Genomic DNA, 24,100 nt, shown 5'->3' with positions numbered 1-24,100 from the left:
AAATATATTGTTCCAGTTTTTCTTGGGTGCAGTTTCCACAAACAAGCCTTTTGAAATGTGTCTGATCTCCATCCGTTAGTGGAGGGACTGGAGAGACTATTTTCTTACCAGGTGGAACTGTCCCAGGGTAAGAGCCTTCCTCTAACAGTATGAGTTACTCCCGAGCACTCCCAAAGGAAATGGGGTTGTGACCTCCTCCGGCTCTCTGTCCCATCAGAGGGTCGTTAGCAAACCTGTTTAAGGGATCAGGATCACTAATCTGCCTGCGTTTGTAAATTAATATCAAAGGTGGAAGAGAGACAAATGTGTGACGTGCTTTAAAAAAAATCCGAAGCATTTCACAATGAGGGGGCAAGAAATGCTGTTTACCTTCTGCTTTGGGGTCTTCTTCAACACTGTGGAATCCCTTTGGTTTAGACCAGTAATGTTGAGCCCAGCCCACCCTTGAGAGAGCCCTCTCACGACTGCCCCCTTTCAATGTGGACACACCCCTCCCATATTGGGAGTAGCTCACTTAAGGTCCACTTTGGTTAGTTCTAATGTAGGGATTTCACAGTCAGAAAAATAAATGCAATCTGAGTTTGCCTCTAACTTTCAGGTTCGCTTGAAGTTGTTGTTGTTGTGTGTTTGTTAATCTATTATCCATCAGTTTTGGAATTCATGAATGTTATATCTCTATCTGTGTACATGGCATATTTATGGAAAGAAAAGCTGCACTGTGCTTGAGTTTCCACACATGTCTCTGCTTGAGAGCCCTCCCTAACCTGAACACAATCGTGTAGCTGTTTACTCTGCTCCTGCCACTCTGGGGAGCTGATCACAGTGAGAGAGAGAGCCTGTAAAGACCTTGTTGGGTATAATAGCCCATCATTACCGAGATTAGTTCAGGAAAGCCTCTCTCTACAGCGTCACATTCGTTGCGGCCGAGGACAAACACGTTTGTGTTATTCTTAGTGTCTGGTGACAATGGGTGCAGTTGTTTCAGTTTATTGACGGGAGCACTGAGCTGAGAGCAGCATCCCTTTTGAGGGGCTCAACTAGTCATGATTACACTTTCCAAAGGACCGGAGCAGAACACATTTGGTCCAGGATCTTACCAGACTGTTCCATTTGCCCTGTTTTATTTGACAAGTCCAATCTTAATTTCTCTCTTAAAGTAAAATAGATTGATTCAAAGATACAAAACAAATAAATCACAACAGTCTAAGAAGTAGTATATTTTAATAGATGCATGTTGCCCGGACACAGGAGACAGTGTCGACGACACAGTGCCTAAACCTTCCCTCCCTCCCTCCGTCCGCACGGGTAAATATTCAAACCCGGATCCGTCCCGAGAGCTGGGATTAAATAAAGAGACTTCACAGTGTAATAAAGAGGCAGGTTTCATTTCCTTTTTTAAAAGTGCTTCCTCTGAGCCCAGCTCTTGTGAGGGTTTGCGTGTGTATATATTATTTCTATTAAATAAGCAAGCCCAGCAAAGGGGGGAGCGATCTCCTCCAGTCAGAGCAGGAGACGGTGCCTCGCTGGAGCCGCAAGTCCAGGTGCAGCTCTGATCACATTTCTACCATGAGATTTACTGCTTCGCTTAGATAAACACCCTTGATATATTGAACTCGGCTTTCAAGTCCATTTGCTGGCAAATACTTCCATGCACAACATAAAAGTTAAGAAAATACCTTCTTGTGTAAAAGTTTTTTTTTTTTTTTTTAAATATACAGTGCATTTCCTGAATACTGAAAAGAAGGGAAAGGCAGCACAGTATTTCCATTTGGGGAAGATGAAAAGGGTTTTCTGTTCAAAGCCATCCCAAAACTAACAGTACAGAGCAGTCATACCGTAAACAAAACTCCTGTGGCCTGCACAAGCTTCCATAAATACAGACATGGCTTAAAGTTTACCCCAGCACTTGTGTGATTTTTTCATACATTTCATACACTTCCACATTTCCACTAGACACACACACAACTGCACACACTCCAGTTACAATCAGTAAAGACAGATGTGTGACTACATTGAAAATCTGGGTCAAGATTGCATACAAAACGTATTGACATCTATTAACTACGGTGTGATCGAAGCCCAGGTACAGTCTGTCCCCTCCGGGAAGTATACTCTGCAGTATTGATTGCAAGAGCTGCTTGGTTTCCCTCTGCTCTCGCGCGCCTGGATTCTTTTCCTGATAAAACTACAGAATGTTGTGCCTGTAAGCATATAACAGATGACAGCTGGATAATGGGAAAACGATAAAGCTAACGAAAGCTTTCTGATTTCTTCAGCCAAATTACACCCTTAAAAAAAAAAAAAAAAATTACGTTCTGGGACTAGATAAGCAGTGGATCTAAAGTGTGAATTTCCACCCTTTGCAGATTGGACTCCTAGCGGTTAGCAGGGCAGGGGTTCAGAGCACAGTCTCTCTCTCGCTCTCCACGCGGGGTCCCGTGCCGCTGTGCTCATCTGCACTTGCTGTAAGCCGCCTCCTGCACCCTCTGGTCCCTCTTCCTGTTGAACCTCTTCACGTAGCTGTTGCTGCGGACCAGCCCGTCACCCGGCCGGAGCCTCGGAGCCAGCAGTGCCAGCAGCTCGCTGGAGAGGTGGCGCCTCCAGTGGTAGATCTGAGCCATCACGATGTACCTGCTCCCTGCAGCAAGACGAGAAGGGGCACGCCAGTTACAGGGGTCTGCAGAGGGATGCCACCTGTCCCTGTTTACACTGGTGTGTCCCGGGAATTCAATACGCCTTCCCAGGACACTCAATGCAGTAGATAAATCAGGATCCAATATTACTGCAACAGACGCACAATATTCATTGGTTGTCGGTACTATAATAGTAATGTTACACATATAGGATTTCTAAAGAGAGTTTAAACCACTCGGAGGTCCTGCTTTGTGGCAACCCTAGGTCTACACCACCGACAATCTTCTGAACTTGTATTTAATTTTGTTTGTACAGAAGATTTCACAGACTTTGATAAATCTGGAACTACTTTAACCTCAGGTTTGTTTAGGATGCATGCAGCTATTACAACATTTGGCCACCTGGTGGCAGTGCATGCTGCGGTACAATCCCACTCGAAGAAGCTGCAGTTACAAATTTAGACCACAGGTGTGTCCCTCTCGTTAGAAGTCAAGAAAGAGGCAGGACAGATATGCAGTTCCGTGCCTATATAAAAATAAAATAATGAGGAGTAATTGCTGCTAAAATAACAGCAATATCAAAAGCACTGCTGTACTGTGTCAGTCAAGGTAATAACACTCTAATAATGTGCTGTGCCACACAGAGTCTCTGCAAGCATGCAGAAAAACAACAAAGCATTCAGTCAATAAAGCAGTACGAGTCCCTGCTGTTATTGCTGTGCTGTGGACATCACTGACATCCATTGTCTGCAAAGAATCAATGTGTTCTGTTCACAAAACAGCTTACTGGACTCATTTCTAATTCAGGTTTGTGTAGGCATATCGCTTATGTAATTATTAAATGACAAATGTGCTTTGGTGGTTGGAGATGTGATTTAAGAATATATATATATATATTGAAATGTATTTATAAGAACTGCGGGTAAACCACGTTTCATTTTGGATCGAATTCTTCCAAACTCACCCAGTTTAAAATCCGGGCAGGGCTTGGCACACTTATAGGTGTCCAGCACGAAAACGCGAACCTTGAAAAAGAATCCATCCGGTGCCACGTGGAGCCGACTCATTTTATAAAAACCATCGCTGCTGATGAGCAACGTGACGAGGCCAATGCCCTTCTTCAAGACCTCGATGTCGTGAACGATGCCATTGACCGCTACGGAGAGGGAGAGAGGGAGAGGAGGAGCAGGACAGTATTAACTATCAGGTACATTTATACATTTAGCTTTAAGATCCAAAGGTTATTGACACAAATACAAATATATATATATATATATATATATATATATATATATATATATATATATATGTATATTAGCTCAAAGAGCCAGCTGCCCAATGTTTCGATATGTTGTACATATCTTTCTCAGGTATGGAAATAAGGCTCCCATTGCATTGCAGTCTGATCCATTCCTGGTTTTCCTATGAGTTTAATAAGACACACCTGAGCTTGTTACCTTACACTCTGGCTAATCAAGCTTGTATTAAAAACTGGAATTTGCTAAGTGTCTTCCACTGCTGGAATGTATTGAACTGAACACACATTGTGACGAGGCACCATGCTCCATGCAGTCTCAGCATTGGTAAGATTCTCGCGTGTAAGGATTGTGAGATACGAGGGCTTACCGAAATCACTGGAGCAGAAATATTCCCTCTCGTCCTGCTCCTTCCTACATTCACTCAAGCAGAATGCTTCTCTGGTGTATTCGGATTCTACAAAATAAACAAAATATGAACTGTAGATATTGCAGTGAAGTTCTTCAGGGTCTGGATGGAGTTTGAATGGGTTCAATTAAAGCATTTAGAACAGGGTTGGAACAAAGACCAGGACAGGAACAGCCAGCTTTGGACACCCCTGTAAGAAATAAGAAAGCCTGTCCATGTTTCCAGTAAAGGCATGAAAAATGAAAAAAGTGATAAGGCTGGTTTCACAGGGACCCTGATAAGCACTACATAACCTTGAGTAAAGTGGTCCAGTACCGGTGATAATCACTGATAGTGACCCAGCAGACAGCATGATTTAATAGGAGGCATGTCAGCCAGTGCCCCCTAATGAAGATCACCCCCCGAAAGGAAATCAGAAACTAATTACAGGACTGCCCAGTTCAATGACAATGAAGATAACTTCTCATGACCTGCATCCACAATCTTACAACAAACATGCAAGCAGGGTTTCAACAGAACGCAGGTCCCACCGTACCACCATACAGCCTTCAACAGCACAGACAGGCGGGTGTCAGGGCTGAGTGTCAGAGCTGTCTTTGCAAACTTCCATCACATCTCAGCCTGGCTTCAAACCCTCAACACTTTTTGGCGCTATCCCAATTATGCAATGTGAAATTTAAAAAAATAAATAAATAACCCCATCAAGAGGCAAGAATTGACCACATATGTACAGGGTCAGACAGTAGATTACTGGAGGACCTGCCCCTTGAAACTCTTGCTAACAACGACCCTGACTGACATAGCTGTGGACTGGCTGGTTTGATCATTTGTACCGGTCTGAGCTGGTTTGTGAATTTTACAGAGTTTCACCTCACCTTCTTTCAGGGTGTTGAAGTGGTAGAGCAGGCTGGGCGAGCGCCGGTTGGAAGTCAGTGCGTGCTTGGTGCTGTTTCTTGATTCGTTGCCGGGCTGGTAAAGGCTGGATCTCCCGGGTCTGTTCTCCTCGGGGTCCATCCTTCTGTTGTCCCGTAACCGCGTGTGGTACGGCTGAAACCGCGGGTCCTGTTCCGCTTGGGGAGGCGAGATCCCGGCGGCTTTGTGCTGAGCAGAAGCGGTCCCGATATCTGGTGCTTGGGTCCTCCCTTCATGTCTGCTTTTCTCGCTGTTGTGCTCAGCTGGAAACTTGTGGCTCTTGGTTGCCTTCTTTATTTTGTCAGGCTGTGACCCCTGCGTTATCTCCCCGTGTTTGTACCAGCCGTGCCCGGGCAGCGGGTTCTGTTGTAAGGTGTATTTTGGGTCGCCCATCATCGGAACGATGTCTTTGACGTGCATCTTCGTGCGGTTCTGTGACTCGTCTGACAAGCTGTGTATCCCCGGAGGAGTTTCTTTAGAGTACGGCATTGCCATGGAAGAGAACAGCTCTGGAAACAGAAATCATTATACACTGTATGTAACTGTCTTGAAATCACACACACACACACACACACACACACTGACACGCACGCACGCACACACACACACACTGACACACACACAGACACGCACACACGCACGCACGCACACACACACACTGACACACGCACACACACACGCACGCACTGACACGCACGCACACTTATTATTATTTCACTTTTAGCCTTTGCACCAGATGCAACATATTATTATTATTATTATTATTATTATTATTATTATTATTATTATTATTATTATTATTATTATTATTATGTTTACAGAAAATCGTTAAAGGTAATTTAATAATAATAAAATAAATCAAAATAGTAGAATACTAAAAATGCAAAAAATATAGAGGAGTATTTGACTTTAGCACGGTACTATACAAGCGATACAGTAACAATACGGTAATACACTTTGAGACTGAAAGGGTTCTGAGAATGATAAATATAACCGGACTGTTCTAGGCAGCACCCTTCAGTCTCACCACGTTATTAACGCAGGCACGTATTGTGTCCACTTACCATTGCTGGGTCCCTCTGCTTCAATGCACTGGATCGCTAGGGAGAGCAGCGCGCACACAGCCGCGTTCATTGTGTACTGAGTGCATGTGGTCTGCTCGGGGCTCGTTTTATACGCGTCCAGGCGCTCATGCCAACTGAAGGCGGTGCCATGGAAAACAGATCAGTTCGCACAGTCCTTTAGCACTCAGGGTCGAGCTGCATTCACACAATGAGCCCGCTGTTCATCACGGCTCTTACTCTGCAGTGGAATTCAGACTTCGAAAGAAACGGAGCCGGTAACCAGGGATACACAGCTATACAGCAGGGCTCTGATTGAAATCGACTCGTTTCGTGCTCGGAACCGCACGCTCGCGTTGCTGGGTCTTCTGAACCCTTAGCTTGTTTCTATGGTCTTTCTTTTAGAACTCGTTATTTTGCATTACGTGTAGGTTCTGTTGATGGAGATAAAGCGGGTTCTATAGCGGGTTCTGCAGGAAACACCAAAGCGTCATATTGGAAGCATTAGGGGTTCCATGATTCGAGCCTTCACGTTTCAAACGCTTTCTTCTGTTGGGTCAAATGAACATGTTCTAAAGAATACTTTATGCAAAATACCCACTTGCTCCCAAATCATCACCAATTCCAAACACACGTGTTGTATTGCAAATAAACACGAACGTCCTTTACCTGTAAACCACACTGAGGAAGACACCCAGCGAAGCGAGGGATTAGAAAAACAATCCGATAGGAATCTATAGAGAAAACTAAGACCCCTTTATGGACAGTTTATCACATCTGTAAAAATAAAACGACAGAATCTGTAAGTCTCACTAGAAACGGGTGTGATCTTCTGATATTTAGATAGCGAAATGGCAACAGTGCAATAGTGTTTATAGCAGCTTATAGTTTATTTTATAACTATTGCGTTACAAATAAACGGTTGTGTTGCTGCATTTCGACGCACAAGGTGTGTGTGTACCCAACGCGTGTTTGTGTCTTTGTACATTTTCTGTAATTAGTATAATTTGTATTTTTCTATTCAATACATTATAGAGCGTGTTTAAAATACAGGCAGTTATTCCTCGTGCTGTGATCCCCCCCTCCTGGTATTAAATTAAACTACAGCTTTAACATAAAACAGGAACACACCGACCCCTAGTTTTTTTTTTTTTTGAAAAAAGACACACACACACACACAACTAATTGCATGTTGGGATATCAGCAAATGCACAGTTCATTCGTTTTATTTTTAGGATTTTTTTTTTTTTTAATATATATAATTTTGAATTTTTCTAAAATATGTGTTTTGGTTTGCGACCCAGATGGGACTCGAACCCACAATCCCCAGCTCCGGAGGCTGATGCCTTATCCATTAGGCCACTGGGTCACCACGTCTTCGCAGTCATCAGCTCGCCTCTAATCATGCGAGCTGCTGCCTGCTGGGGGAAAACGCAGCTGTGTATTTAAATGAATATTATTGCATGTCCTTGATATTGAATAATGGGCAACATTATGATTGAATACGCCAGATAAATACATATAATAATATACTATGTCTTAAAAACACGCAAGGACCTCAAAATTCTCGCGAGGGTTCGTTTTTTTTTTTTTTTTTTTTTTTTTTTGCGCGTAACCCTGACAACCTATCGTGCGCGTCGTGCGATTTTTTTGAAACGTCCAATGAGAGACTTGCTTTTGCTCGAATGGACCAATCAGCGAACTAGAGCACCAGGAATTTAAAGGGCGGCAGCGTGCTGATTCCGGACACTGGTGCAGGATTTGCAACTGAGGCGCACGTTTCAATACAGGTACTGTAGAGGCATTTATCTAGTGTACAGTTTTGCAAACAAATATTTTGGGCGGTTTTATATTACGTGTAAATAATAAACTGAATACGAGAATACCTTTAAACAAGTCTAATATTAATAATAAGTAAAGTTTAAAAAAAGTCGTGACATGTGACTGGAGATTTAAAAGAAAAAAAATGGTTATTGATTTTTCATGTACTATAATATTAGTTAAAATACTGTTTTTTTTGTGTTATTATTATTTTTTAGCAATACCGGTGCTGTATTAATATTGATATTGTTTTTATTATAGGTGTTGGATCGGTATCCCGTTTGAATTTGCCTTGGGCGACATTTGAAAGCATTAATTTGTTAACTAATACAGAAAATGTCTGTTGCTGATGGAAATGAAAACGCTGTGCGCCTGACTCAGTTCAAGAACAAGGGGAAAGACAGCAATGTGAGTTTATTAATGTAATGTGTGTTCCCGGCCCGCCACGCCTGTGTCGTGCTCCGTTTCCTATCTACGGCTCTGTTTTACAGTGCATCGGCCATAGGCTCCCACCATGGAGCTCCCACACAAACCGTCCTTAAAATGTCTAAACATTTCATTAAAAAGAAATATGTGACTGGTCGCGATCTGATCATCTGCACGCATCTGTTAGCCGGGCTTGTGCTGTGCTTGAATTGCGTGTCGTGTGTCTCTGATTTCAGGAACTGAGAAGGAGGAGAATCGAAGTGAACGTGGAGCTCAGAAAAGCCAAGAAAGACGAGCAGATGCTGAAAAGAAGGAATGTCGGCACTTTCCCCGATGAAGCTACCTCGCCCCTTCAAGAAAAGAACCACAACAGACAGGTAACGTGCGGCCCGGCTGCTTTAAAACAAACGCCGCGTTAGGGGAGAATGAAAATGCTAATTTCATGTCGTGAGCGACCCCTTTGGAAAACGACACCAGATAGCGTTGAATAGAATCGATAACAGGAAGTCGTGGTAGGGCGAGGAAAGGAAGTGGACCATTCTGTCGCTGTGTTTGTACTGAAGCTGACCCGATACGTCCAAAGCATTGTTTAAGGACGCCTGCAGAGGGCTTTCCTAACTTCAACCTGCAGGACTGTAGCTGCTTGGCATCAGGGGGTTGGCTTACAAACTGGAATGTAAACCAAGCCTGTATGCTATTTATTCATGCACTGACTGGCAAATGTACACACTTGAATTACTCCGTAGTGTGTGTGTGTGGTGTTTTTTTTTTTTTTTTTTTTTCTTCTGGATAGTTACCCCCTTTTCTATAAACTTAAGATGGTAAAATAAACCTTTCTCCCTGTTCGTCCCTGAGGTTAATCCTTCTATTTTGTACTTCAGGAATGCATGAATCAGAATTTATTTGTTTTCTTAGTCTTGTGGTAAAGGGGTCAGTGTGTCGTCTGCAGGTAGGGTTGTAGTGGGGTCTCTGTATCGTCTGCAGGTAGGGTTTAGTGGGGTCTGTGTGTCGTCTGCAGGTCGTGTTTAGTGGGGTCTGTGTATCATCTGCAGGTCGTTTTTGGTGGGGTCTGCAGGTAATTTACTGGGGTCTGTGTGTCTGCAGGTTGCCGCACACTGGACTGTAGAGGAGATCGTCAGTGGAGTAAACAGCAACAACCTGGAACTTCAGCTTCAAGCAACACAAGCTGCGAGGTATGCTGTGCCAGCGCCCTCTGCTGTGCATTATCAATTTACCTTCTGAAATAACCAAGCATAGATATCCTGACCATAGACCATAATAAAATAGCAAGATCTCGCTTTTCCGTGTTCTGTACCGTTTTGAAACCCCGTTTCCTCCTTCATACACGCTTGTCTCTTTCCCTTCAGGAAACTGCTGTCTAGAGAGAGACACCCCCCTATTGACGGCATCATTAGCGCCGGGCTGATCCCCAAGTTTGTGGCTTTCCTGGGCCTGTCTGACTGCAGCCCCATCCAGTTTGAGGCTGCGTGGGCCCTCACGAACATCGCCTCCGGGACCTCCGATCAGACCAGGGCTGTTGTGGACGGGGGCGCCATTCCAGCCTTCATCAGCCTGGTAACCTCTCCGCACTCCCACATCAGCGAGCAGGCAGTCTGGGCCTTGGGGAACATTGCAGGTGGGTGGACAGCTTGGCAATTCAAGTAACTGTCCACTAGGTGGCACAAGTGATGTCCAAATTGTTACGCAACCTCACTCCCTAGTCATGTCCATCTTTTAGCTATAGCACAAATCTGTTAGACTTGTATATGATGAACCAAGAATATATATATATATATATATATATATATATATATATATATATATATATATATATATATACTGTATACAATATTTTTGGCTTGAATAATTGTGTGTTTTACCTGCTACAGTGTAATTTGCAAAATGCTTAATGTTTCCATCTTTCTTATCAGGTGATGGGTCATCGTACAGAGACAGAGTCATTAAGCACGGAGCCATCGAACCCCTGCTCGCATTGCTGGCTGTCCCAGAGCTGTCTGCATTGTCTGTAAGTAAGCATTAGAACTCTGTTTCAAGCTGTAGTAAACTTTCAATAAACTACAGTCTTTCTGTTAAGATTTAATGTTACATAGTGGGGTTGTACAATATAAACACACTGACAAGACCTTTTAATAGGAAATCTGACTATACAAGATTCTCACAAAGCACATTTTTATTTAAACATTTAGTCATTTTTGTGTTTTTTTTTGCACATTTCAATTGTTAAAGCTTTTTCTCAAACGTCTTGTGCTGCTGTGACAGTATCCCTGCTCACCCATCTCTCTATTTCACTCTCCAGTCTGGGTACCTGCGCAATCTCACCTGGACCCTCTCGAACCTGTGCCGCAACAAGAACCCAGCCCCTCCCCTGCCCGCTGTGCGACAGCTGCTGCCAACGATGATGCGTCTCCTGCACCACGATGACAGGGAGGTCCTGGCGGACACCTGCTGGGCCATCTCCTACCTGACAGACGGGCCGAACGAGCGCATCGACGTGGTGCTGCAGACCGGGCTGGTGCCTCGCCTGGTCCAGCTGCTGGGCTCCAACGAGCTGCCCATAGTGGTGAGAACAGTGGCTGAACGTGTCCATTGAAAACCCTGTGCCAAAAAAGCAAACATGTGTTGCACACAGCTCCTCCAGAATTCACACCTAAAACTGTGGAACTCTTGTTCTGCTCCTGTTCACAATGATGGAAGTAAGACTCCCATTGCATAGCAGTTTGATCCTTCCCTGGGTTTTGGCTAATCAAGCTTGTTGTAAAACCTGGAATGGCTGAAACTGCTATGCAGGCAGGATTGTTTCCATCCCTGATGAATGTGGTAACAACACTGTCCTGTCCAAGGTTGACATGGGTTTGAAGTTAACTGTAGGAATTGCAGAATTATTGCAATTGAATGTGTTGCTGGATCCACTGCCATCCTTTATTGTTCATGACAGGACTCCTAAAGTGGCTCAAATGCTACTTGACAGATCTGCAGGTATGCCAAACTGCTTAATTATCCAGGCTTCACATCTTAAGCTACTGGATACCTAAGGGACTCCCTCTTTTGATCTACGACATGTAAACGCATTTCTTTGTAAATTACTTGCATGTGTCCAAGGTGTAATTCTGTCCCCTCTCCTCTTGATTGTCAGACCCCGTCCTTGAGGTCGATTGGGAACATTGTGACTGGCACGGACGAGCAGACCCAGACGGTGCTGGATTCTGGAGCCCTGGCTGTGTTCCCAGCCCTGCTCAGGCACCCCAAGAGCAACATTCAGAAGGAGGCAGCCTGGACCCTGTCCAACATCACCGCAGGGAGGGACGCTCAGATACAAGAGGTCATCGACGCCGGGCTGGTCCCTCATCTGGTGGAGGTCATTCGAAAGGTGGGCTCAGCTTGAAAAGCAGGGCTTATGGTGACCTGACTTTACCATAAGCTTCAATGTTTTACAGTCTTGTACACCGTGACTCGAGACCTGTGTATAAGGTTAGGTAGCTAGTGATGTCACCCAGAAACCCTTTATTTAGAATGTAACCCTTATTCTGCACAGCTGGGGTGTACGTTGTTCCTTGTAATGACGATCTTTACCGTTTCCGTACTGCATTACCAAACTAGCCCTCTTCCCAATAACGGGAGATTTTTAAAGAGGAATACCTTCTCCATAGGGTTCAGTGTGAAGGAAAGCGACCAGATTAAACTGTTGTGTAGGAAAGTGTTTAATATTGCATACTCTACCCATGCAGTGTTACTGCTGATGTAGTCCTTTATCTTTTAACATACAGCTTCTAATGGCTGTAGCAATCTTTGCAGGTGTGCCATGTAGCTGACCTTCCATCAATGTGTATAACAAGCGCGCCTGTGGCCACGTTGATTTCACAAAACAAATCAGGGGTGACCAGAGTTTTTTTTTTTTTTTTTTTTGCATACACGTGCCTCCTTCAACTGTTCTGATTTTTTTATTCCCCACGCAGGGAGACTACAAGACCCAGAAGGAGGCAGTGTGGGCTGTAACCAACTACACCAGTGGGGGCACGGTCGAGCAGGTGGTGCACCTCGTCCAGGCCGGCGTCATTGAGCCACTGCTGAACCTGCTGTCTGCCAAGGACAGCAAAACCATCCTGGTGATCCTGGATGCCATCTCCAACATCTTCCTGGTGCGTACCGGTGTGGAGTCAGACTAGCATAGAAGCACGGTGCTTGTGTTCCCCTCTGCTGGGGGAAATGCGCTGGGAGTCTTTCAAATGTCTGACTGTAACCTTGTGTACCAAATTTTTTTGGAAATATATTGTTTTTGGAGAAACTAGTGTCAAGTTCATGAAATTCTTAAAGAAAGAGTGAAGTTGGAAAATACCTTGCTTACCTTAATTGGTTGATCTCTAAAGTGATTGTTATAATTGCATTTATACATACAGGTAGATGCAGTCTGTGGTCATACAGTTTTCACAATGCTGATGTCTGTGGTATTGTCTTATCAGCTGTGGTGAGGGATGCATGGCACTGACCCTTTTTTTTTTTTTTTTTTTTTTTTTTTTTTTTTTGCAGGCTGGTGAAAAGCTTGGGGAGACTGAAAAGCTGTGCATAATGATCGAGGAGATCGGCGGGCTGGACAAGATAGAAGCTCTCCAGACTCACGAGAATGAGATGGTGTACAAAGCTTCCCTGAACCTAATCGAGAAATACTTCTCAGGAGAGGTGAGCTGTCTGTCTCGCATTCACAGCTTGACACCTGGGGTGTTCGTGTGCAAGGGGATGTGACTTTTATTCTAGGGCAGCATCTCTATCAGTCGCAGTTTCAGGTAGTGCACACCATTTTGTTTGAATAGTACTTTTAGGTAATCCAGGGATGGAAATAAGACTCCTATTGCACAGCAGTTTCACTCATTACAGGTTTTAATAAGAGCTTGATTAGCCACAGTTTATAGGTAGCAAGCGGAGCCTTACTAAACTTGTAGGGAAAACCAGGAGTGGATCAAACTGCTATGCAAAGTGTGAATCTATCTTTGTATTGTAAAACCTATTCCTGGATTAAACCGTGATGACCATGCCATATCCTTTGTGAAGTGGTGCTGTGGCAAGGCCATATGCTTTGATTTTGAATTGGGTCCTGAAGTAACCACCTGGACAAGTGAACACCCTCTGAACTGTTGCCAGGCCAGTGTTCATGTTTACCATCCTGTGGTAAACATGAACACTGATGACCTGTACATTTCCATGTGTTGCCATACAGAAAAGCAGAACCTCCTTGCTGTCTACTGAAATAGCAATGTGTTGATGCTCATATATTTACTGTGGGGTGTGGTGCAGATAAACAGACGATGAATGATGTGCGTCTGCCTGGAGTATACTGTGTAATAATTGATCCTCTTCTCTTTTGCAGGAAGAGGAAGACCAGAGCGTGGTGCCAGACTCCACTTCAGAAGGCTACACCTTTCAAATCCCAGATGCCCAAAGCACTTTCAATTTCTAGACACTTAAAAACAAGTCTGTGTGTTCTCTGAATGTTGTGTAATTTCCTGTACCTCCCTTTTTTTTTTCTTTTCTTCTGTATTGTCAGTTGTGCTCCCTGTTCTACAGTCTACATGCAATATTGTGTGTTATCTTCATCTCACATTTTAATACTTCTGATTTTAATGTATACTATGTAAATAAACTTTTGCTAATTTGTGATTGTCTGCTTTTTTTTTGTGGGGGGGGGGGGGTTGGGGTTCACAGAAATGAAGATGAAATACTGATCATGCTGGACTTGCTCAATTATAGTCTAGATTTGTCAACATAATTAATCATCCATAATATAAACATCAGAATTGGCCCTGCTAAATTAAAACATGACTAAATAAATACAGTATTAGCGATTGTGTGTACAAAATAAAAAATAGATTATTCTGATTTGTGTAAAGAGAACATAATGGTACCTAGCAAATGGAACTGTCACACAAATACTTTAAAATGGGAATCCTTCTGCACCCCCTTGCCTATTCTCTGTCTGCTTACGCATATTATCTTGTGTGTGTGTGTGTTTGCCCTTCTTGTTAAGATCTGAAATCACAAACAGTGCTGTTTAATATAACGATCTCTCAATAGATATGTTGGGATCCCGGTTTGTGCCAAATTGAGTATCACGGGTTTTTTTGATCTCCATATAGACCCCATTTTTATCTATAAGCCTAAAAGGTTATTGTACACATTTACCATGCCTTACCACAATTACTGAAAGCGTATACCACAAAAAATAGCAATAACGGGGATCCTAAGAGAACAGACCGAGCACTGTCGTTTTCATGTTTTGTTTAGTTTTTTGGATCAAGAAAAGTACTGGTTTGACACTGCCTGTTAGAGACGCAAAGTATTGGAGAAGTTCTCGTCTGAAAAGAAAGCAAAAAATGTAGGGGGTTTGTGTCTGGTGATGTCAGCACTGAGCTAGTTGGTAACCATCTCCTGGCGGAGCGTCTAGTCAGCGGCACTGAAAGAGAAAGAGAGAGACGGAGGGTTCACCGCTGTGAAACTGCGACCGCAGACTTAGTTCGAATAAACCATGCTTGCGACGCTGTGCGTGCACCGGAGATACACAAGAGCTCGCATGATTCTGCGTGCATTTGAATATTAACCTGGGATAATCAACCTTCACCAAAATAATAATAACTGAAATCCCTTTTGTACGTGTGGAGGTCTGTGATGGCAGTGCTGTGTACATCCGGGCCACAGCGCCGCCGTGACTCCATTACAGTGCATACGGACTGAACTGGAGAGAAAGAGGATAGTTTTTATAGATATATATATATTTGTAAATAATTAAAAGAAATCAAAACACACGCTGGACTGCCACGGGACATGTCTAACCAAGGAGTACGGAGGAATGGACCGGTGAAGCTGCGTTTAACGGGTAGGTGTTTAAAGTCCTGTGTGTTGTCCTGGGCTGAGATCCTTAGCATTCTTGAGTTGGGATGGTTGTGTCTCTCCTTGTGAACGGGAGTTGTGTCGAGTAGAAAGGGCGAAACTAACCCACTGAAGCATGATTGTGCACGGGTTTTATATGAATCCGATGCACAGTTACAGATGTGTGATGCTTAATAGATGTATTTCATTTTTTTAAGCGGTGTAAATTGCATGATCAACGTTTAAGACGCGACTGTTTGGAATAGGTTTGCTTTTGTGTGTGTGTATTCTTTTCATTAAGCTCGCAGGCCTCGCACAGTAAACTGCGATTGTGTTGTGTTTTAATTGTGCCGTGTATAGTGTGGTGTTTCAGCTTGTTGTTATTGTATGTTTGTTTTGACTTTGTATAACTCGTATATCCCTCCTATCTATGTTCATAAACAATACAGCTGTGTGTTTACGGTTCCCTTTCAAGTCGAAAATAACCATCAAGTATGGGATATTGAACTGGGGGACGATTTGATCCAACTATCTCAGGAGGCTGCGGTGTTGTTCTGCTGTCTCGGGACATGTAACATAAACGCGCAACACTTATTAAATACTTTGTTTCTATAAAGACACAGATGGGTGCAATCGGGGAAATACAGTGTAACACGGCTGCGACAGCAGGCTGCCATAGTTACAGTAAATCCAGTCATGTCCCAGGAGCACGTTACCAATGTCGTGTTGATGGTAAACACGAATGTGTTTTATAATATAAATACAACAACGCGTGCATACCGTACTGGTGTTATACTAGTCATACTAACAGCGTTTATAATTGATTACTTTTTAACTAATTCATTTTTTTCTAAATATTTAAGTATCAGATTACTGTATGTATTATTATTATTATTATTATTATTATTATTATTATTATTATTATTATTATTTATTTCTTAGCAGACGCCCTTATCCAGGGCGATTTACAGTCGTAATAGTACGTTTTTAAAAGTATTACTAATTACTAAAATAGTGAGTTTTCAGTTTGTTACCTTTCTTCTTCGTTATACATGTATATGTTTACACTTAAAAAACTGTATTTCGATCATATACTGTTCTAATAGTGCCTGTTTTATTTATTTATTTATTTATTTATTTATTTATTTATATTCTATCATAGATTACATTTCATGTATCCGGATTCAAAAGTGGGAATCGTCTCAACTCATATTAGATACCGTAATGTATTTCTGACATTGAAGAGGCAGGTATTCAGTATTGAATTACTTCAGCTTTTAATTAAACGTCGCGCATGGTTTTAGACACGTGAAGTTGGGAGACTTCAAAGCAGACCCCACAGCATGTGCATGTGTGAACTCCGTGTTCCTCCTTAGTTACTGCGGGTTTAGTGTGTGTGAACTCCGTGTTCCTCCTTAGTTACTGCGGGTTTAGTGTGTGTGAACTCCGTGTTCTTCCTTAGTTACTGCGGGTTTAGTGTGTGTGAACTCCGTGTTCTTCCTTAGTTACTGCGGGTTTAGTGTGCGTGGACTCCGTGTTCTTCCTTAGTTACTGCGGGTTTAGTGTGTGTGAACTCCGTGTTCCTCCTTAGTTACTGCGGGTTTAGTGTGTGTGAACTCCGTGTTCTTCCTTAGTTACTGCGGGTTTAGTGTGCGTGGACTCCGTGTTCTTCCTTAGTTACTGCGGGTTTAGTGTGCGTGGACTCCGTGTTCTTCCTTAGTTACTGCGGGTTTAGTGTGTGTGAACTCCGTGTTCTTCCTTAGTTACTGCGGGTTTAGTGTGTGTGAACTCCGTGTTCTTCCTTAGTTACTGCGGGTTTAGTGTGCGTGGACTCCGTGTTCTTCCTTAGTTACTGCGGGTTTAGTGTGTGTGAACTCCGTGTTCCTCCTTAGTTACTGCGGGTTTAGTGTGTGTGAACTCCGTGTTCCTCCTTAGTTACTGCAGGTTTAGTGTGTGTGAACTCCGTGTTCCTCCTTAGTTACTGTGGGTTTAGTGTGCGTGGACTCCGTGTTCTTCCTTAGTTACTGCGGGTTTAGTGTGTGTGAACTCCACACTGCTGTTCTTCCTTAGTTACTGCGGGTTTAGTGTGTGTGAACTCCGTGTTCTTCCTTAGTTACTGCGGGTTTAGTGTGTGTGAACTCCACACTGCTGTTCTTCCTTAGTTACTGCGGGTTTAGTGTGTGTGAACTCCGTGTTCTTCCTTAGTTACTGCGGGTTTAGTGTGTGTGAACTCCACACTGCTGTTCTTCCTTAGTTACTGCGGGTTTAGTGTGTGTGAACTCCGTGTTCTTCCTTAGTTACTGCGGGTTTAGTGTGTGTGAACTCCGTGTTCTTCCTTAGTTACTGCGGGTTTAGTGTGTGTGAACTCCACACTGCTGTTCTTCCTTAGTTACTGCGGGTTTAGTGTGTGTGAACTCCACACTGCTGTTCTTCCTTAGTTACTGAGGGTTTAGTGTGTGTGAACTCCACACTGCTGTTCTTCCTTAGTTACTGAGGGTTTAGTGTGCGTGGACTCTGTGTTCTTCCTTAGTTACTGCGGGTTTAGTGTGTGTGAACTCCGTGTTCTTCCTTAGTTACTGCGGGTTTAGTGTGTGTGAACTCCGTGTTCCTCCTTAGTTACTGCGGGTTTAGTGTGCGTGGACTCCGTGTTCTTCCTTAGTTACTGCGGGTTTAGTGTGCGTGGACTCCGTGTTCTTCCTTAGTTACTGCGGGTTTAGTGTGTGTGAACTCCGTGTTCTTTCTTAGTTACTGCGGGTTTAGTGTGTGTGAACTCCGTGTTCTTCCTTAGTTACTGCGGGTTTAGTGTGTGTGAACTCCGTGTTCCTCCTTAGTTACTGCGGGTTTAGTGTGCGTGGACTCCGTGTTCTTCCTTAGTTACTGCGGGTTTAGTGTGCGTGGACTCCGTGTTCTTCCTTAGTTACTGCGGGTTTAGTGTGCGTGGACTCCGTGTTCTTCCTTAGTTATTGAGGGTTTAGTGTGTGTGAACTCCGTGTTCTTCCTTAGTTACTGCGGGTTTAGTGTGTGTGAACTCTGTGTTCTTCCTTAGTTACTGCGGGTTTAGTGTGTGTGAACTCCGTGTTCCTCCTTAGTTACTGCGGGTTTAGTGTGCGTGGACTCCGTGTTCTTCCTTAGTTACTGCGGGTTTAGTGTGTGTGAACTCCGTGTTCCTCCTTAGTTACTGCGGGTTTAGTGTGTGTGAACTCCGTGTTCTTCCTTAGTTACTGAGGGTTTAGTGTGTGTGAACTCCGTGTTCTTCCTTAGTTACTGCGGGTTTAGTGTGCGTGGACTCCGTGTTCTTCCTTAGTTACTGCGGGTTTAGTGTGTGTGAACTCCGTGTTCTTCCTTAGTTACTGTGGGTTTAGTGTGCATGGACTCCGTGTTCTTCTTTAGTTACTGCGGGTTTAGTGTGCATGAACTCCGTGTTCTTCCTTAGTTACTGCGGGTTTAGTGTGTGTGAACTCCGTGTTCTTCCTTAGTTACTGCGGGTTTAGTGTGTGTGAACTCCGTGTTCTTCCTTAGTTACTGCGGGTTTAGTGTGTGTGAACTCCGTGTTCCTCCTTAGTTACTGCGGGTTTAGTGTGGTGAACTCCGTGTTCTTCCTTAGTTACTGCGGGTTTAGTGTGTGTGAACTCCACACTGCTGTTCTTCCTTAGTTACTGCGGGTTTAGTGTGTGTGAACTCCACACTGCTGTTCTTCCTTAGTTACTGCGGGTTCAGTGTGTGTGAACTCCACACTGCTGTTCTTCCTTAGTTACTGTGGGTTTAGTGTTTGTGTTCTATTCATGTCCAGGGCGACTTCCTCAATTATAGAAGCTGTTGATTAGCATCGCTGCCGGAAGGAGACCCATTCCTGTGCTCAGACATGACATCACCCTTTAACATTACATAACAGGGACGACTCTCAAACAGTGTATTCCCCATTTCCATGTGTGCCATGAAAAACTGGAGCAAACGCCGTCTCCGTCTGAAGTGGACGGTCTCCAGTGTTCTGTCCTTCCCATCAGCGTGGAGAGATGGAGTTCAGCCAGTAATCCTAACTGGGGCTGGCTGACAAGTCCCACGTTAACCATTTGATCTCGATTGACTGCTGATGAAAAGGATGTAGCAGATCAGGAATGGGAATAAGACTCCTGTTCCATAGCAGTTTCACCCATTCCAGGTTTTACTACAAACTTGATTAGCCACAGTGTACAGGTAACAAGCTCAGGTGTGTCTTATTATTAAACTCCTAGTAAAACCAGGAAGGGGTCAAATCCCTTATTATCATCCCTGTGTGATGTTTTAATGATATTGAAAAACATTTAAAGAAACACTTTTTGCATCCTATTGGCTTTGACATCACAGTGAACTAGACAGAAGCGTGTTCAAATTAAGAACACAATCTGCTGTTTTTGATAATCCACGTGAACGTGTGGAAATGTAAACTGGGTTGATTTTGTTATCGTGATACAGCATTATAGTTTTTAATACGGAAACGCTCTAGTTACTGGAAAAAAAACATGTTTTTTTCTTGATTTCCTGGTGCCTCATGTTAGAAAGCGTTCCAGCGCTGCAGTTCCTCTTTCGCTGCAGGGAGACGAGATTCCTGAGCCGTGCTCCTCCTGCTCTCAAAATTATTATTAGAATCCAGCTTTGGGTTTCGTTGCCAAACAAGGTATTGCACAAGATTACAATGATGAAAAAAGTTAAAAAATGATAAACATCCACCATCCACACACTCAGACACTGTATTGCACAAATAAGTCAGACAGGAATCACATACTACAGGTTTTGGAAATAAAGACTCCTATTGCACAGCAGTTTCATCCATTCCAGGTTTTACTATGAGCTTGATTAGGCAGCCACAGCGTCTATGTAACAAGTGCAGATGTGTCCTCATAGTAAAACCAGCAGGAATGGATCAAACTGCTATGCAATGGGAGTCTTATTTCCATTCCTGTACTTGTATTGCACAAATAAATGCACTTATGTGGGGTGTAGTGTTTTTATTCGTGTGTTTGCAGAACTAAATCCCCACCCCACCCTCTTCAGCCTCATTGCTGAATGTGAATATATATATATATATATATATATATATATATATATATATATATATATATATATATATATATCATCTCATCTTACTTGTCTGTGCTCGGTGTCTATGAGGACTGCTGTACTTTCCTAGTCTCTGTTGGCTGTGCTCCAGTCCTGGACTGTGCTGGCACGGAGCTTGTATAAAAACCCCAGAGATTACCTGATTCCTGTAAATAAACAGCGAGCTGTGAGAGGCGGAGGGGCTCTCCTCACATCGCTAGCAGTCTGCTCCTGCTGCGGCTCCCATGCGCTCGGGATCAGAGGAATATAATGAAGTGGATCTTGACCTTGTGATGAAAGGTGGATAAACTGTGTTTGAGCAGATTCAGCAAAGTCCATAGCTCTTGAACTCTGGACCTGCATTGAAACTGAACCGAGATGGGGGGGGGGCTTTACTGTGGCAGGAGAGAATAGACTGGCCTCCCTTATAGAATAGGGGAAAAGTATACTGCTGAACTGGCCCTGAGCCTCAGTCGGGGTAGTGCATCAGTATCAAACAGGTTTCCTTTTAGTCTGTGTTCAATACGATAAAGTTCTGTACGTATGATCCACGATTCCATTTGTGTCTGTCCTCTTCATACAGTGCTGTTGATACACAATCATCCACCATTACTCTCTCCCCCCGATGCTGAGACTTTGATCCATGCATTTGTAACCTATAGGCTTCACTGTTCTAACTCCCTATTTGCAGGTCTTCTATCCAAAGCAATTGGTAGATTACAAATTGTTCAGAACGCAGCTGCCAGTCCTGGCTAAACTTTACTGGCTTCCTGTCAAGCATCAAATCTCTTCTAAAGTACTCATCTTCGCTCTCACACAGTGATACTGGTCCTGCTTACTGAATTACTCTGTCTGCTGGTTGTTCATGATGTGAAACAGGTTGGTCTCACTGACCGTTCCTTTAGCCACCTGGCTGCGGTGCTGTGGGATGACCTCCCTGTTGGCATCAGGAGCTGCCAGTCAGTTGATAGGTTTAGAAAAGGTCTTCAGACTTATCTGTTCGGTCTCGCATTTGGTTAATGCCCTTGAGAAGCTTTTATAGCCAAATCTGCTTTTTGTGTTTATGTTCTGATTTTCTGATTGGTTTGTTTATTTCTCGTTTAGATATTGTATTTTATTTTTTTTTGTACTGTATAAAACTCCTTGAGATGTGCACACAAGGCACTATATATAAATCGAAATTGTTGTTAATGTTTTAGCTTTGCATCAGTAGTCCGTGTTTCTGGGGGTAAGCCCTTAAGAGCGCGGTATTTCAGTCTGTCACCAGGGATAGAAATAAGACTCCCATTGCACAGTGGTGTGATCCATTCCTGGATTTATTATGAGTTTAATAAGACACACCTGAGTGTGTTACCTATACACTGTGGCGTATCCAGCTTGTAATCCTGGAATGGGTGAAACTGCTATGCAATAGGAGTCTTATTTCTTATTGGGTTTTGAACAATTAACTGCTGGGTCTCTAAGCTGTTCCTTTAGGTCTGGTGAATTGACTTACTTGTCACTTGAGTGCTGATGTAGACTCTAACAATGCTCTCCTAGCTGCGTCCATGGAACAGAACATGTTTTTAAGTAGCTGTCAGTTTTTCTGTGCTTTCCGCTCCATTTCACAAGAGAAAGCGATACGGAGGAGCTGGATACTGGACACTGAGGAGCTGAGTGATGGCCCTCCCTCGTATTGTTATCTGAAGAGATGCTCCAGCAATCGGTTTCAGTTTTAGCAGGCAGTGAGTGTGGAAAGACAGACTGTTTACCATACTGTGGAGTTGGTTTAGTCTGCTTCAGTTCGGTAATGTTAGTGTTTTTTACTTTCTCTTTCAATAACTCATTTAAGCATTGTTTACTGAACAGTAAACAACGTTTGCATGATGTTTGGGTTCAACCAGAAGGGAGCACATGCACAAATAGGGATAGCAACCCTACTTTAAAAGTAATGGGACAATTATAACAAACATTATAAAAAAATCCAATTCAGACACACACTTATTTTGCTCTGCAGCCCTCTCTAACCCTGTTTAGTCTGTAGATTTGCAGGACGTAAACATTAAACGTTTGCATGGGACAGCATTGTTTTGGCTGGGCCGGGGAGGACGCTGTTTGATGTGTGTCCAAGAATTGCGCTGGATCGCACGCCAGGCTGCTCTGTCCATCGAGAAGCGCCAGATTCAATATTGAACCGGGCGTTGTTTCTGCAAGCGGGGAGGGAGGGAGGCTGTAAGAAAGGTGAACAGATGACTTCTAGAAAAAGGCCTGGCATGCTTTCCTATTGTGTTGAGGATTATTTAAGTCTGGGCTCGGCGCTGATGCTGTATTGGTGTTCTGATAAAGCTCTGCTGAAGGCGCGTCGGGCGCAATTGTTTTGAAAAACTTTCTGAACTGTGGGGACACTGCTATGCAATAGGAGTCTTATTTCCACCCCTGTGGCGTTGGGGGCAACCTTTCTCTTCTCCTGTTCTTTAATAGTACCTGTAAGTGCTGTTGCAGAGTAAACTCAAGAATTGAACGTATCTGTAGCATGACAGCGGGTATTCCTTGAAGCCCATTAGATAGCGAGGAGGAAATGGTCTGTGGATGCAGTTAGGACCTGACCCGATACTCTGACGAGATGAAGGGGCAGAAGGATCTCCAATGCAGTTAGGACCTGACCCGATACTCTGACGAGATGAAGGTGCAGAAGGAGCTCCAATGCAGTTAGGACCTGACCCGATACTCTGACGAGATGAAGGTGCAGAAGGAGCTCCAATGCAGTTAGGACCTGACCCGATACTCTGACGAGATGAAGGGGCAGAAGGATCTCCAATGCAGTTAGGACCTGACCCGATACTCTGACGAGATGAAGGTGCAGAAGGAGCTCCAATGCAGTTAGGACCTGACCCGATACTCTGACGAGATGAAGGGGCAGAAGGAGCTCCAATGCAGTTAGGACCTGACCCGATACTCTGACGAGATGAAGGGGCAGAAGGATCTCCAATGCAGTTAGGACCCGACCCCATACTCTGACGAGATGAAGGTGCAGAAGGAGCTCCAATGCAGTTAGGACCTGACCCGATACTCTGACGAGATGAAGGGGCAGAAGGAGCTCCAATGCAGTTAGGACCTGACCCGATACTCTGACGAGATGAAGGTGCAGAAGGAGCTCCAATGCAGTTAGGACCTGACCCGATACTCTGACGAGATGAAGGTGCAGAAGGATCTCCAATGCAGTTAGGACCTGACCCGATACTCTGACGAGATGAAGGTGCAGAAGGAGCTCCAATGCAGTTAGGACCTGACCCGATACTCTGACGAGATGAAGGGGCAGAAGGAGCTCCAATGCAGTTAGGACCTGACCCGATACTCTGACGAGATGAAGGGGCAGAAGGATCTCCAATGCAGTTAGGACCTGACCCGATACTCTGACTAGATGAAGGGGCAGAAGGATCTCCAATGCAGTTAGGACCTGACCCGATACTCTGACGAGATGAAGGGGCAGAAGGAGCTCCAATGCAGTTAGGACCTGACCCGATACTCTTACGAGATGAAGGGGCAGAAGGAGCTCCAATGCAGTTAGGACCTGACCCGATACTCTGACGAGATGAAGGTGCAGAAGGATCTCCAATGCAGTTAGGACCCGACCCGATACTCTGACGAGAT

The 24,100-nt window shown here is 43.9% G+C and overlaps 3 protein-coding genes and 1 non-coding gene across 6 annotated transcripts in view; 2 read left to right on the top strand and 2 right to left on the bottom strand.

The window, feature by feature from the left end:
* Positions 1–1,223: 1,223 nt before the first annotated feature.
* Positions 1,224–6,360, bottom strand: LOC117424641 (UPF0450 protein C17orf58 homolog). Its single transcript, XM_034041222.3, has 5 exons — positions 6,275–6,360; positions 5,174–5,719; positions 4,260–4,346; positions 3,598–3,789; positions 1,224–2,638 (listed from the first exon to the last, which is right to left on the bottom strand). The coding sequence occupies exons 1-5, from the start codon at positions 6,342–6,344 to the stop codon at positions 2,451–2,453; spliced, it is 1,083 nt and encodes a 360-aa protein (XP_033897113.2). The 5' UTR covers positions 6,345–6,360; the 3' UTR covers positions 1,224–2,450.
* Positions 6,361–7,567: 1,207 nt separating this feature from the next.
* trnar-ccg (transfer RNA arginine (anticodon CCG)) lies at positions 7,568–7,640 on the bottom strand. Its single transcript has one exon. It is a non-coding gene; the product is annotated as a tRNA-Arg (tRNA).
* A 337-nt stretch (positions 7,641–7,977) lies between these two features.
* LOC117424637 (importin subunit alpha-1-like) lies at positions 7,978–14,188 on the top strand. Its single transcript, XM_034041218.3, has 11 exons — positions 7,978–8,061; positions 8,354–8,500; positions 8,755–8,895; positions 9,623–9,711; positions 9,886–10,154; positions 10,450–10,544; positions 10,836–11,099; positions 11,673–11,906; positions 12,493–12,675; positions 13,064–13,213; positions 13,899–14,188. Exons 2-11 carry the CDS (start codon positions 8,429–8,431, stop codon positions 13,986–13,988), a joined length of 1,587 nt encoding a protein of 528 aa, XP_033897109.1. The 5' UTR covers positions 7,978–8,061; positions 8,354–8,428; the 3' UTR covers positions 13,989–14,188.
* A 771-nt stretch (positions 14,189–14,959) lies between these two features.
* Positions 14,960–24,100, top strand: part of LOC117424634 (E3 ubiquitin-protein ligase SMURF2) — a 43,362-nt gene continuing 34,221 nt past the window's right edge. For all 3 annotated transcript variants that reach the window (XM_034041215.3, XM_034041214.3, XM_034041213.3), the window contains exon 1: positions 14,960–15,401. In XM_034041215.3, coding sequence (XP_033897106.1) covers positions 15,350–15,401 — 52 coding nt within the window. In that variant the 5' untranslated portion in view covers positions 14,960–15,349. The remainder of the gene's footprint in view (positions 15,402–24,100) is intronic.

The sequence above is a fragment of the Acipenser ruthenus genome, chromosome 19 (assembly GCF_902713425.1).
Source record: "Acipenser ruthenus chromosome 19, fAciRut3.2 maternal haplotype, whole genome shotgun sequence".
NCBI lineage: Eukaryota > Metazoa > Chordata > Actinopteri > Acipenseriformes > Acipenseridae > Acipenser > Acipenser ruthenus.
This window is presented reverse-complemented; position numbering and strand designations above follow the sequence as displayed.